Source organism: Chelmon rostratus, chromosome 2, assembly GCF_017976325.1.
Source record: "Chelmon rostratus isolate fCheRos1 chromosome 2, fCheRos1.pri, whole genome shotgun sequence".
NCBI lineage: Eukaryota > Metazoa > Chordata > Actinopteri > Chaetodontiformes > Chaetodontidae > Chelmon > Chelmon rostratus.
The window spans coordinates 12,181,708-12,196,546 of record NC_055659.1 but is presented as its reverse complement, the minus strand read 5'-3'; the positions used below and the strand labels follow the sequence as shown (position 1 = coordinate 12,196,546).

The following is a 14,839-nucleotide window of genomic DNA, read 5'->3' as shown; positions in this document are numbered from 1 at the left end:
GAGAGTGGATGAGAGTAGGTTTTGCTGAATCAGCAGGCAGGCTGTGATTTCTGAGGATGGGAAAAAGGGTTTTTAAGTGATTTTTCCAGAGTAGTTCAGGTCTGATACAGACTTCATGCTAGTAGAGTGGAGGTACTAACATGTCCTGTAGTGTGTAGGGCTGTGTGTATGCAGTCTGTGCTCACGGATGTGCTTGCTTGTCCATGTGTTTGTTCTCTGGTCGGCTGTTTGCCAACAGCTGTTTTGATGTGTCTTTTGGTGTGACTGGAACACTCATGAGCTCTTTTCCTGTCCTTCGGCAATCATGAATAAATTATAACAACAGGTCTGCCTGGAAATCTTTTCCTCTCCCGAAGGTTTGTGATTAGTGTTTCATCTGATGAGGTGCCAGAGACAACAGTTTTGTAATATATTCACAGGATTTTAAAGATTTTTTTTCCCATTAGCCCAGACGTCTGTTCTGTGTTTTCCATGACAATTATGTACAGCCATCCCAAACATTCCTATACGTTCAACTTCAAAATATTTTACTTAACATAACATTTTAAGACATACCAGGAGTAAGACATAAACACAGTGTACAGAAAGGTCATGAATGAATATAACCAGTGGTGGAAGGAGTATTCGGACCCTGTAAAAATACTCCGTTACAAGTAAAAAGTACAGTTATTACATGGACAATTCTACTTAAAAGAACTAAAGTATCAAACGTATTTGTTGTGCAGAAAAATGGTCCCCTTGAGTGTTACATTGTACTTTATTACATTTCAGAATGTTAAATTGATAAAAAAATTGTATATACTATAATTATCATTTTGCTACTGTAGTTGGTTTGCATAATATTTTAATCTGCAATGCAACTAGTAACTGACTAACTAAATGTAGCTGAGTAAAAAAGTACTGTATTCCCCCATAAAAGATAGTGACGTCGAAGTATAAAGTTGTGTAAAATGGAACTACATGAGTAAAGTACAGGTAGCTGAAACCTAAATACTGTATTTACCTACTTTCCACTCCTGAATATAACAAATGCAACATGTCTGTAATGTGCACCATTTAAAATGAATTCAAACACTTTTAAATAGAGGAATTAATTTACTACAGGTTCCTGTTTTGGAGCTCCATATTTAACTGTTGGCTCCTCAGTTTACCCGGGCCGGAGTCAACCTGTCGCCTGGTGAGACCAGTGACATCAGCACAGATACATAGACAGTCAGAGCGAGAGTCATGTCGCCCCTCTGAAACATGCTCACTGTCCAGCAGCATTCCTGCAGCTTATTTCAATAACTGAGGATGAGCTGAAAGCATTTAAAACTGTAACAGAGGGAGCACTCCTGAAAATACTCCTGCAGTGGAGTTAGAGCCAGGAGGAGACAGTCAGTAAGATAACCTGATGCGCTGATGTGATGCACCTCCTGGAAGAGAGTGCAATGAATAATGCTGTTGCCAGTTTGCTGTGACTTCACACCCGCTGTATGCATAGATGACTTCATAATGACAACATGTACTGTATCTTTAAATGACTTGCAGAGCTGTAGTCAGGATCAGCACACCAACATTTCATTAATTCATCTAACTGCTTACTTATACTGTCAAATTTGATTTGTCCTCATGAGGGATTTGTCTGAAAAACATTACTGGTGCTCTTTTAAGCAGTGTTTGGTTTGATGTGATACATTTTTGAGCACAAAAAATATTCACACATCCAGCAGTTATAGAACAACATCATCAGTCAGCTAGTCGCTAACTGTGTCTGGCTGCTGTTTCGTCGTGTGTAAGTGGTGTTCAGTGTGTTTTTAGTGACTTTTTGCAGAAAACAGCCGCGAAAACGAGCTCCTGTGTGATGGGAGTGAACCTAGACAGGAAAGTTGTGAGCTGGGCAACTAAACAATGGGCCAAAAGTTGCTATAAAGCCAAATAAGCCAAGACGAGCTGCAGATTCAGATTATAAATCTCTGTAGGTTCATCACTATGAATGACCTCTCTCACATTGACACTTTGTTTTTGTATTTTGATGTATTGTTATCATAAAAATATTGATTATGTATGCAAAGTTAATTGATCTATGTAATTACTGAGATAAAATATATATATATTGAATATGCTGAGTGTAAAAAACAAGGATATGTATGTAGAATGTAAATTTGCTGGTTCCTCAAATCCACAAATTCTAAAAAAAAAAAAAATATGCAGAGATCATGAACTCAAATGCACAGATGTGCATGAGATGACTTGATGTTATTGCACTTTCAGTTAGAGAAATGTATTATTCAGATAGCAACACAGCAATTATCTTTCCAGTCTGAATAATACATTTCCATTAAGCTTTATGATCGTGCCCTCTCTGGTTATTGCAGTTCAGATTTGGGAGTTTAGTTTCCATTGTCATCTCTGTCCCTCTGTCTTGAAACAAGTTGCCTCAGACTTATTGTAATTAGATGCTACTGACTCATTTTCTCTTTATATCGTGAAGATTTGGGTTACTGTCGCCTGTGGCCGTACTGTGTTGCTCTCATTGTGTTTTATGCCACTGGATTCAGTGGTGAAACTGATATTAGTGCTTTGATGCTCTGTTCTGTGCGTACTCACGGCTGCATCACACAGCCCATATTGTTTAAGTGCTAACAGAAATCAGCTTAGTCATAGTGTCACACAGTTTCATCCTCTCTGGTTTTGGAGTTGCACCGTTTGTTGGAGGCTCTGGACAAAATTCAAAAGCATCAGAGGAGCTATGTGGATTTCTTCAAAAGCAGGACGATATAATGTCGGGTTCAGACACTCAGCTTCAGATACAGCTGGCAGGTTTATGGGATGAATGTCTCTTTGTTCAGTCTTACAGTATCTCTTCAGTACAGACGTATGGCTCCTGCAAACCTACTGCTCCTTTTCAGTATGGCAGCAAAGGCCAAGGCAAAGGTCAACCCATGTGACACAATGACCTCATACTGACTGATGAGCTGATTCGGTGACATGATGGGAGGAAGTAAGAGTATGCCATGCTCAGATGGGGATAAGACTCTGAATCTGGCTTCCTGAACTTCTGTAAACTTTCCGTATGATCTGTCTTGGTTGTTGTTGTCCTGAAGCAGAGGCCCCAAGCTGAACTTAGGGGGCTTCTCCTGCTGCTCTGCTGATGCCAGACAGAGGATGAGATGAGAGTATTTCAGTCTGAGTTATGTGTGTGTCTGCTATATATACTCCTATGAGAAGTGCTTCCGCTAATAGTTCACTGCCTGGTGAAGACAGGAAGCCCCTGAGCTTAATCCCACCACTGCCAATCTCCCTTAATTTAGCTACTGCTTGTTTTTACATGCAATAACATAAACTCCAGAAAAACAAAACCCAACCTTATGGTATGATCTTTACATTAAATATTGTACTATTATCATATTATTACATACCTACGAGACAGTACTAAACGCTCTAAAGGTGCATAAAAGGGACTTTATAGCTTTATTCTTCTAATGTAATGCTAATGTCAGTATGCTATCATGTACACCATGACAATGCTAACATGCAGATGTATTGCAGGTTAAATGTTTACCACGTTCATCTTACTTTAGCTTATTAGCATGCTAATACTTGCTAATTAGCACTAAAAATAAGGCACAGCTGAGGCTGATGGGAATGTCATTAGGTTTGAGGGTATGTGGCTGTGTATGTGGCAAAAGTGCGAATATGCAAGGGCAAATTAATGATGGTGGAGCTAATTAAAAGTGAGGGGGATCGCTAAAGTTATTACAGCTCATCCTCTGGGGACCATGAATGTCTGCACAGAGTTTCATGGCAATCCAGTAGTTGAGACACTGTCAGTCTGGACCAAAGTGGTGGATCAACTGACAGACCCTCACTGCCATTCCTAGAGCCACTGCTAGCAGAGCTAATAAAAACACCAAGCCGCAGTGCTGATAGTCTATATTCAGGATCGGCTGATTCTATATACTGCAAGCTTTTAGTGTCATGCATCAATATACTTAGTACAAACCCATGACAGCATGATGTAGCAAGTGTACTGCATATATAAATGTTTAGCTCACTGCCAAAGGCTTGTAAATCATACTGAATTCAACATGCAGGAAAACCTTGAGCCCTACAGTTTAATTTCTTTATATCGATCCCAGCCACGTGATTGAATGTTGCTGTTTTGGAGTCTTTTGACAAAGATAGGGCACGGCAGTTCTGATTTGGATCACAAATCATCTGTTATTGTTTCCCTTTTGAAGGATCTCTATTTGGCCTTGAAAGACATCCATTGTGTTTGTCCTCTATTCTGATCCAATTGTTACTCTTCCTTTTGTGTTATGTTTTGAATCATGGCAGTAATTTCCTCTTTCTGGACATTTCTTTTCTTGGCAAATTAATAAGACGTAATGTCGTTTTTAATTGTGACATTTTGTTTGTTGTGTGCAGCACAGCCACACACTGACGACATTATTAGGCTGTGATTTATCAGACGGTCGGGCTGTTGATGTCAGTAGACGTGGAGTCGGCTGTGCTGCATTGCTGTCACAGGGAAAGCAGAAGGTGTCAGGTTGCAGCAAGGTTCATGTTTATCGTGGTCTTATCCATGGTTCCTTTCTGAGGAGAGGTCCTCAGCCTCAATGCCAGCGGGGGCACAGGTAGCCGATATAATCCCAGACATCTAGTCTGGAGTTTGGTTTCACTGGCTGACTAAGAATCTAAAACAGGGCTTTCTGAAGCTGAACAAATCCTCTCATTGGACTGGAGGCTTGATTAACAGAGTTTAAAAAACACGAATGGAGCGTGGAAGGGATTTTGGGTTTGCAAGAGAAGTGGTCTTCGGCTCCAGCCCTGAATAGTTTGTTGTTTAAAATAACTTCATCTTTGTGTAATTTCCCCTCAAGCTCTTGCACTGGACGCGTTGGACACGTTCACGTTTGAACTCATATTGCACACCGTTAGAAAGATGAGATTGTCGGGAAGCAGCTCACCGATTACGATCGATAACGCTAGGTCTAGTAACATCAACGAAGATGCTGCTAGCCTGGCTCTTTTCAAAGCTAACAAAATCCACATTCATGTGCCAAACTAAAAGTTGGCCGGTCAGAGTAACTTCCTTTTAAATAAATGTGGTAAAACATGTTATTTGCTCAGCTTTAGCCACTGGTTTGGACAGAGCCAGGCGAGCAGTCCCCCCCATTTCCAGTCTTTTTGCTAAGATAAGCTAACTGGCTGCTAGCTATCTAACTCTCTGCAAGAAAGCAAATCTGCATATATTCCAAAAGTCTTTTTTTTTTTAAATATAGTTGATAACTTTTACTATGAGGTTAAATTGTGAAACTCATCAGTACATTTTGGTTTTTGCCTCCATGAGTCAAACAAAATATCCTCTGTACCCTCCAGGGCCATTTCTTTTGTTGATTACACATATGTGTGTGTAAATGGGGCCCAGCATAACTGCTTCACACATTCATAACACAATGAAGAACTTCTATGAGCTAATTTGCATTAAAATAGCCAAATAAAAGCTGCTTTTTCACCCGCAGCTTAAGAGTTGAGAATGAACCTTCCCCCTTTTCCATCCTTCATTCAATTCCTGATTTTTCTGTTGTTCCTTCTCTCTTTGCTAAATCTCCTAGATGCCATTCATGTGAAAGCCTCATAAAATGTAGGAACTGTTGCAGAGCTTATTTATATGAGTGATCAGAAGGAGCAAAGGGTATATAGCATGGGCTATACAATCTGGCATGCACACACACACACACACACACACAATTAATGCTCTTCACTTGCTCCCACTTACTCTCTGTCTATTTAGCATTGCTCCATTCCTCCACACCGGGCTGTCGGGGCCTCGACAAAAGCTCGGTGGGACGCGGCGCTGCCCGGCAGAGAGCTTTCAGGAATATTACTCTGCGGACCACGTGCTCACTGGAGGGAGAGGGACAATCTGCAGAGTCAGGGGGAAACATACAACTTAGATCTGACGGAGGTGCAGAAAAAATGCACAGTTTGGCAGTGCAGAGGGGGCAGGAGCTGATTCTGCATCTGCTCTAAAGAGATAGTTGGCAGATAAAGTCCTGAGAGGATCAAGTTTTCTCGCATTTTGTTGCATTAACGATACACACGATTATCGTCTTTGGTGTTAATGACTTGCGTTTGCTTTGCCGGGTATTTGATAAAAACTCAGCGGCTAAAGCATTACCTTGACTTGAAAGCGAATATCATATGATCAGTCTGTGGGGGAGGGGTTGAGGCTGTGATGGGGATGGGAGCTGCAAGGATGAATAAATCATGGAAGGTCTCCCCTTTGATTATATATGTGTGTGTGTGTCCATGCTTACGTGTGTGTGTCCATTTGCAGGCAATTGGGTTGACTCTGGTAAGGACGCAGTTTAATCAGCTGATGGCAGCGCTACAGAAGCTGATACGGAACTGAGATCGGAAAGAAGCCGTGAAACAGGAAATTACAGGAGAGAGTTTTTGTTTGTATTTATTAGAAGAGATTTGCTGATTGGTTACAGAGAAAAGTCTTTGAAGCATTCTTATTGATTGAACATTTAAACATTTTTTAAACTGATGCCCTTTGAGTCATCATTGTCACTTGCTTATCTTGCGATGCTACATCGACTTTACACAAGTCTCCACCTCAACATTTCTTAATGGTGCCGTTTTAGTGAATCACTCATTTGAAACTTGTGAGTCGTTAGTAATTGGGTCGCACTTTGGAAGGTCACCTGACTATGACCAGCAACATGACTTCATCCTTTCCTGCACATTAAAAACTCACTCATCGAAAAGATTAAAATGCAGAGCCATGACACGTGAAATGACCTTTAAAGTGACGTTCTAGTTATACATCACGCCGTAAGATCACATTTGAATTATAATAAAGGTAATATGGCTGTTTACAGGGCTTGTCAACATGGCTGGCAGTCATTCGTTATAATGATTGTTTTCACCATTTCTTTAATCTTACTAATGCGGAAAGAGAGCCGAACAGGAGCTCATATGACTAGAATTGAAAGGAAACAATTAGCAGCGACTCACTTGTGTCTTTTCTTAATGTTTTTGTTAATTAATCTCCTCTTTTCTTTGCTTCAGTGATTTTTTCAGGTTTCTGTTTCCTTTACTCCTTCTGTTTTTCCTCTCTCTCTCTCTCTCTCTCTCTCTCTCTCTCTCTCTCTCGCTCTCTGTCTTTCTGTGTCTGTCTTGTCGTATCACATGATCACACAAACACACACACACACACACGTACACACACACACGATTTGTTCCCTCCAGGAAAGATGCAGGTCATGTAACCTGGAAACTCTGAATTGAACCTGGGTTTGACTTAATGAATGTGCCTGGATGGATGGATGACAGCTCATGTGCATCATCTTAACTGCCAACAAATTGTACAGAATTACAAATGTCGTACTATGAAGAAAGAAAACAATAAAAGGAAAGAAAGAGCAATTGAGATGGAGGCAGAATAATAGTGTATCTAGATAGACAGATCAATAGATGGATGAGTGGATAAGGGAGGAGAAGACAAGGAGGAAATAAAATGGGACAGGGGAGGCATTGTATAGGGGTTATCTCCTCTTTACACTTTGGACCTGAGGGCCAATCATTACCTCTTCTCTGTCTGGAAATGGCCATTTACTTATTGATCAGTAGTGGGGCAGGTGGTGAGCTTAGGGGTTGTTAAAGATGCATGTGAAGTGAGGATGGGGTTACAGTTTTCCTCCAAAAGCAAAGTGTTTGTACTCTTCTTCTTCCTGAAATATATACTTTTAGGTGTTGAATAGAAATTTGAAGTGTTTTGCTTTTGTTTGTTTGTTTCTGAAATTGATTTTAAACTGCCCTCGTGATCTCCTTGAACAACGCGTTTAAGCAGGAAGCTGAGTCACATCCGTGGGCAGTGGACCACAATATCCCAAAGGGGTTTGTGCGTGGCCTGGCAGCTGCTTCTGTCTTTCTTTCTGCCCTTTATTGAGCATTGCCCAACCCGTCCTCTCCTCTGCCCGGAAAGGGGAGAGAGCCGAGATGGTAAAAACATGATGATTCACAGCTCGGTCACCTCTCAGCTGTCATTTTTCCATCAGCAAAACTGAAAGGAGACACTGGAGTCAGGTGTGAATCCGGCACTTTCTGAAACAGGCCCTTTAGCTTTGTTTTATGGGACTGATGGTCACAGTCGACGTGGTTCGACAGGCTGCAGTGTGCTGAGCTGTAGTTTACACAGTTGTTCAACAGCCTTCTGTTGTCTGGTGCATAGCTGCACGTGTTGTGTTTATGAACAAATACTCTGCTCCATTTGTACACTCATGCCTCTATTAATGTCTGCATGCTTGCACATGTTTTCCTTTGCATGTATATGTGTGTGTATGTTTGTGTGTGCGTGTTTGTGTGTCCAGGTCAGAGGTCACAGTCTTGCCTCAGGATAACAGAAGGCCTAAAGACCCTGTGGCCCCCATGCTGATCCTGTAGAGCCACCGTCTATAGAGCGGCAGCCTCACGCTGCTGTCCGATGGGCAGATGTTAAAGGGTGTGAGCAGACAGATTAGGAGGGATGAGCTGAAATGGTCCAGAAACTGAATATTGGAAAAGGTTTAGGGTAAATGTGATTCAACATTTCAGAAACTTTATTAGCCTTCGAAGGTCCACGCCTGGAAAATTCCAGGGAAGGGATGGGTATATAAAAAAGTTTCATCTGTTAAAAGTTGCAGTTGCTCTGTAAACTTTCAAGTGTGAAACAGCTCCTGTCCCCTTGAGCATACTGTATTGTTTGGTCGATGTGGGCTCATTGAGGCCCTTTACAAAACAGGCTTATGTGGGCGTCACATTAACGTCCAGTATTTTCTCTCTCTCATACATCATTTATCTCTGATTATTCTACTTTTTATGCCTTTTTATGGAGTTCAACTCCTCTCCTTCCATAAACAAACAAAACCGGACCTCAGGAATTATCGTTTGATTGCAAAATACCTCTCTGCAGATGTTGTGTTTCTTGTTTGATTGTGTGTTCACATGTGGGCAAGTTTTTCAGTAACAAAGAAAAAGCAGTCTTTTTTTTAGCTTATTGTCAGTGGACTTTAGAATATTAATATGCATATAAACATTTTAAAAACTTTTATAGCACACAAGAGTTTGGGAATTTAGTCAACCCATCGAGCAGCATGCAGTCCACAATAGAAAACATGAAAACTGATTACATGGGACTTTACAAACTGCAAGTGCAAGTGTATGAGGACAGGGTGAAGATGACTTGATCACATGTTTTAAGGTTGTCAGGTGATCCGGTGGATCAACTCTCTTGGAGGTTCTTTTTCTTTTTGCAGTATCGTCTGAAGTGAACGATTTCCGGCCTGAATATTGGTACATGTGTGATGTATTGTTGTCCGGTCTGTGTCTCGCTGCCTGTATGGGAAGCAGCATGCAGGGATGTGACTCCTGACAGTGGGGGAGGAGTGAAGGAGAATGGGATTGTGTGTGTGTGTCTGACGGGGGGGGGTTGATGGGGGAGGGGTGGTCAGGATCGTGTGGAGCATGAGTCTTGGGGTCACTGCACATGCTCCCCTCAATGAGCACATGGGTATGAGTGTAGCGTAATGAGGTCCTGTGTGTGACTTGGTCTGTGATGATTAGCTGGAACAACAAGGATGATTTTATAACACTGGAGGGTGGGCTTATAAATCACTATGACATAAGCGGAGGCATATTTCAGGGGGTTTGGAGATGTGGAGTAAAACACTGTTACTGTTTCAGCGACAGTGGCTCATAAATGTATCCTGAAGCATGTATACGATACTCACAGTCCCTAGGTAATCAAAACCACACACAATGAAAATACAGCACACCTAAAAAGACAGAATAATAATAATAACATAACAATGTGACCTTATTTAACCAGGAAAGACATGACATTACTAATTTGTAACAGGTAATGCAAGATGTCTATATTTGTTATCAGTTCATGTTTTTCATGCTTACATTCTGAATTTGACTATGTTCTATATATTTAGCAGCGCTAATAGTGCCATGGTTCGATGAGCAGCAGTATCTGTGGCTCTAACTACTGGACATAACATCAGCCTCAGCTCTGTTTAATGCTACTTCGCCAATGTTTGCATGCTAACAGACTGAATTAGGATGGTGTACATGGTAAACACATTAGCATTTTAGCCTTGTCATTGTGAGCATGTTTGCATGATATTAGCATTTAGCTCAATAGCACTGCGGTGTCTAAGCACGGCCTCTTAGTAAACTCTTAGTCTTGCTTTAATCAGATTGTTGGGGGGGTGGCTGATGCAGGTGTTGTCCAGGTGCATTATCTAATCTGTGTATGCAACCCAGCAATGTACATTACACACACACACACACACACACACACACACACTTAAGTTATGCTGGTGCCGGCTGTGGCGTCTGGGTTTACGCAGGCATTTCACTAAACATCATCACCGTCACGTTCAGCACCCTGATATCTCCTCCTGGCCCGGTGTGCAGTGGCAAAAACATAAATACAGCCACTCATATTACACACACGCCCACCCACACACACACCATGTCAAATGTGGGTTTACTGAAAGATGAGCTTGGTAGCGGAGATCACGATCATGCTGTTCTGACTCAGTCCTGAACAATGAAGTCAGCTCAGAAGTGGTAAAGGGCAAACAAATGAAAGTATTACTCAGCCATGACGTTTTACGTTTTTTTGTCTGTGTGTGCAGGCCTTATTCCACTCTAATTCAATCACTAACTTCATACAAAAAGATTCACACATAACATTCAGGGCTGTGCTGATTGTTGGGGACCCACAAACAACATGTCCTTGTTTCCTTAAATCTATTTTTAAATGACTCTTTCCATTTCCATACAAAGATGTTTTTCATTTTAGGAGAATAAGGGGACGAATCGTCTCAAACAGGGCTGCAACTCACTTGTTTTCACTATGTCTTTATGAATCGATTGTTTGACCTAAAATCTTAGAAAGCAGCGAAAACCCAGTCATGGTTTCTGAAAGCCCAAAGTTACATCTTCAAATGTCTTGTTTTGTCCAATAGTCTAAAATAAAAAGATATTCAACTAACTATTAACATGAGAGAAAGAAGAAAAAAGCTGCAGATAGTGAATGGTTGCCATATTTGCCTGAAAAATAATTGAAAATCTTAATATAATTAATTAATAATATAGTTGCCAGTCATTTTATCTAATTGTAGCTAATCAAGTATTATGCTAGTAAAAAGTAATGATTAGTACTATTGCACAGTCTAAACTTTCACTCTCTTCTCCCATTAATTAATACCTTAAATGTTGGTTTCACCCCTTGTTTAAATGATAATGAAGTACTATGCACCATCTATATTAACTGAGTCTGATAATACCAGTACATCTCTTATATTCCATTTCAAATGCATGCATATCCTGTCATGTCAGTGATTTTATGAGACTTTTTGGTGAGAGGTGGCTCAGGTCAAATCATTTTGTTTCATTGCTGGATACTCAGTGTCTTCTGAGGGCTTTTCTCAATAAAGAATCATTTGAATCAGTCAGTGTTGACTGATTATAGAGTCTAGGCACATGGGGGCATCCAACCCTCTCCTCCAAATACTGGCAGTGTGATAGTTTAACAGACCTCCCACCTTACACCCTGACACCTGCCTGTGTGTCTGCACGTGCGGGAGGGAAAATAGGTATCACCTTAACTCCTAAACATAAACCAGAGCTCCCTGGAATGTGGAGCTATAAGAGGGATCAGGTCTCATCGGGTTTCTTCACTGATATGTTCTTCCTCTTTATCAAATCCCTTTTGTTTAACACGTGTTTGCTTGAGCTCAACACTGTTTGGTCGGGCTTCTCATGTGGACCACCAGTGATGTGTGGCAGTCACTACTTCTCATGAGATGTCTCGACTTTGGGTGGCTGTTTGGGCTCCTGGCTCATTAAGGTGAGGGGGGATCATTCCTGAGGCATGCACGGCTGCACTTCGACAGAAGCGGTTGTCAGGGAAGAGAGGCCAGAAGTAGAAAATAGAAAGTGGAGTTGTCAGGCAGTCTGGGCGATATCAGCGGTACTTTCTGGCTGTGTGGCGTTATGACGGCTAAGATGGAACGCTTTTTCTTTTACTGGAAGAAAAGATGTTGAGTCACGGTGGCAGCTGTTGTCACGGTGTAAAATTAGTAAGATGACTCGAACTCTTTTGTCCAAAGCAACATGTAAATGAGGCACAATCCTAACCAAGTGCCACAATTCTCGAAGGTGCATCCTCAAAGACTTTCACAATAACACGGACGCCTGCAGTCTGCTAGGAATGAGTTCTGGGTGAAAACCATTTAAAACCAATATTTCCACAGACTGCGATGGCCCTGCCTCGCAGACCAAATTTATTACAGCAGATTTTAAAGGTATCTGTCTGCCCACAATAATCCGTCTATCTGTGAATCCCAAAAATGCATTTGAGGATGTGACCTGTTGCAGGATGAGAGGTAAAATCTCTTGTGTAGGAAACACCATGCAAACAAATCACAGAGTAATGTACTAGCGGCTGAGCTGACGAACAGGGCTACGTTAGCACATGCTAATGTTTAGCATGTTATGTTGTATGCTGCATACAGTAAGCATGCTAACTTAAATTTGCATTTGTATTGTATTTGTACATGTGTAGCTACATGCCCATGTTTGTTAGCTATGTTAAATGCTGATGCTACCATGCAAGTAGCAGTTTGGTCAGCAGTGTTTAAGATATCTCGGCATGACAATCTTGGACGAGTGAAAAGTTTAACTGGTGCCGCTGACGTTAGCGATAGATTCAGGTGATCTGGTCCTCTGGGGATCTCAGGGATCTCAGTATCAGTTCAACAGTGAGATTTTTTACACTGGGCCAAGTCCTTCACCCGACTGTCCGACTAACCGACATAGCTTTTCCCAGAGCTGCTAAAAACTTGGCAAAGCTATAAAAGATGAAGATTAGTAATAAAGGAGGCACATACAGCACGTTTGACCCTTTTCCAGGAACAGAGCCAGTATTATAAAACGTACATGATGTGCTGTATCCAGCAACAGTCTCAGTTATCTGGCACAAGAGAAAATTAGTATGAGTTGCTGTGCACCAGCGCTCTTATTATGGCTGGCTGGTGTCTGTGACCACTCAGACGCTTACTTCTCTGTCTGTTTGCTATCAGCTTGCTACACTGTATTTATAGGCAAAATACTTCCACAGAGATAGCTCTAATTTAAGTGTGTACATAACAAAGTAGATATGAGGGGGGCTGGTGACGGGAGCTTTTCACACAGGCAAAGCTGCTAGTTGTCAGCCATTTGAGCCGAGCATTTCCTTTTCCAACATTATTGCTATAATTATATGTAAGCAGCAGCAATATTGCTATTGTTGTGGCACCTGTTTAATGTTGATCCCTGTCACTTTTGCCTTCCTCTCCTCTTTCAATCACTTTATTCCCCGATCTTCCTCCTCTGCCTCTGTTTCCCCGTGTCTCGCTTCCATGCATATGCCATGGCTGACGGTGTTGGGTGGAATGTGGCTCAACGTTCGGTTTTTAAATAGCATCCTAGCCTGAATCGGCCGCTCCTAATAAGGCAGAGGGCAGTGACACTGGCCCCAAAATATCAGCAACCACCTCACTGAGAATAAAACTTTTTCCTTGCCTTGATAGTGTGGGATGACTGGTGATAGCTACGGTATCTCAAGTCAAGATAACATGTTGAACTGTAGGTGGTCTCGGCAGGATTTGGATAGTTTTGCTTGAGGCTGCAGGGGTTTGTACTTAACAGTTTTGGTGGCTTAGGTTAGCTGAGGCTATTGTGTGAAATTAGCCACCAGTGACGTGTGAAACAATGTGAACAGGTGATGTACAATGATGCACCATTCCAGATAAATGTCACTGATGTTCCTTCAGGATCCTTGTGGGGGCGCCGCAGGCAGCAGGGCAGGGCCTGTTGAGGGGCAGTCGGCCAGGAGCCTTGTTCAGGTGTCCGATCACGCCAGAGGAGTACGACTGTGAGAGGGTGGATATTGATGGAGATGGTGAGTGCACTGTAGGAGAGCTGAAACAATAGATTTGTTGACACCAGATATATTTTTAGTCACTTGGACTGCTTGTTTTTTCTTTTTTGAATTTTCCACAGAGATTATCATCAGCTTTGTGCTCCATCTCTGACTAATTTGTAACAGGGGAATAAGCCTTTCTAGATTAATTTGGTTGTGAATTATTCCTTTGCATTCAAAGGCTTCTAACTAATGTTAGCATTAAAATGTACATACTCAAAATTATACTTATCCTTCGCAAAAACTCGGCATTGCATTAGAAAAAAGTAAACTATGATATGAATTTGAGTTCAATTCAATAACAAAGTGCTGCTTTCTTACTGTGGCTCAGAGCCTAATTGTTTTACAATATGGAAACTGTTATGATTGCCATTTCCTTCCTTGTTCTCCCTCAGTGAGTCTGAACAGAGAAAGCAAAGACAACCAGTGGCTGGGAGTCACTGTGAAGAGTCAGGGGATCGGAGGGAAAGTGGTGGTAAGTAAACGCATCCTGTAAATGCATCAGTGCAGGAAGCTGCAGAACACGGAATGAGGTTAGGGTTACCTGTCAATCATGGCGTTGCATCCACTTTTTAGAGCATCAAATAACCAATCAAAAATAAAGTTATCAAATGAACACAAGAAAAACGAACACTTCAGCGTACATCAGCATGATAAGAACACCCTAAAATGTCAGAAAGCATCTTCTTGATTTGTTTTTAGTTTGGCCCTTGTCCCAGCTAACATGAAGGGGGCGAGATTATGAGTTATACTGCAGCCAGCCACCAGGGGGGCGATCTAGAAATTTTGGCTTCACTTTTAAGGAGCAGTCATGTCATCCATCTT

General features: G+C 41.6%; 1 protein-coding gene across 3 annotated transcripts in view; it reads left to right on the top strand.

Annotated features, from left to right (window-relative positions):
- The window catches only part of itga7 (integrin, alpha 7), a 33,458-nt gene that overhangs the window by 775 nt on the left and 17,844 nt on the right, over window positions 1–14,839 (top strand). For all 3 annotated transcript variants that reach the window (XR_006007547.1, XM_041955965.1, XM_041955958.1), the window contains exons 2-3: window positions 13,866–13,993; window positions 14,410–14,489. Coding sequence is in view for 2 of the 3 variants with exons in the window: in XM_041955965.1 (XP_041811899.1) it covers window positions 13,866–13,993; window positions 14,410–14,489 (208 nt within the window). In the remaining variant the exon portion in view is untranslated. The remainder of the gene's footprint in view (window positions 1–13,865; window positions 13,994–14,409; window positions 14,490–14,839) is intronic.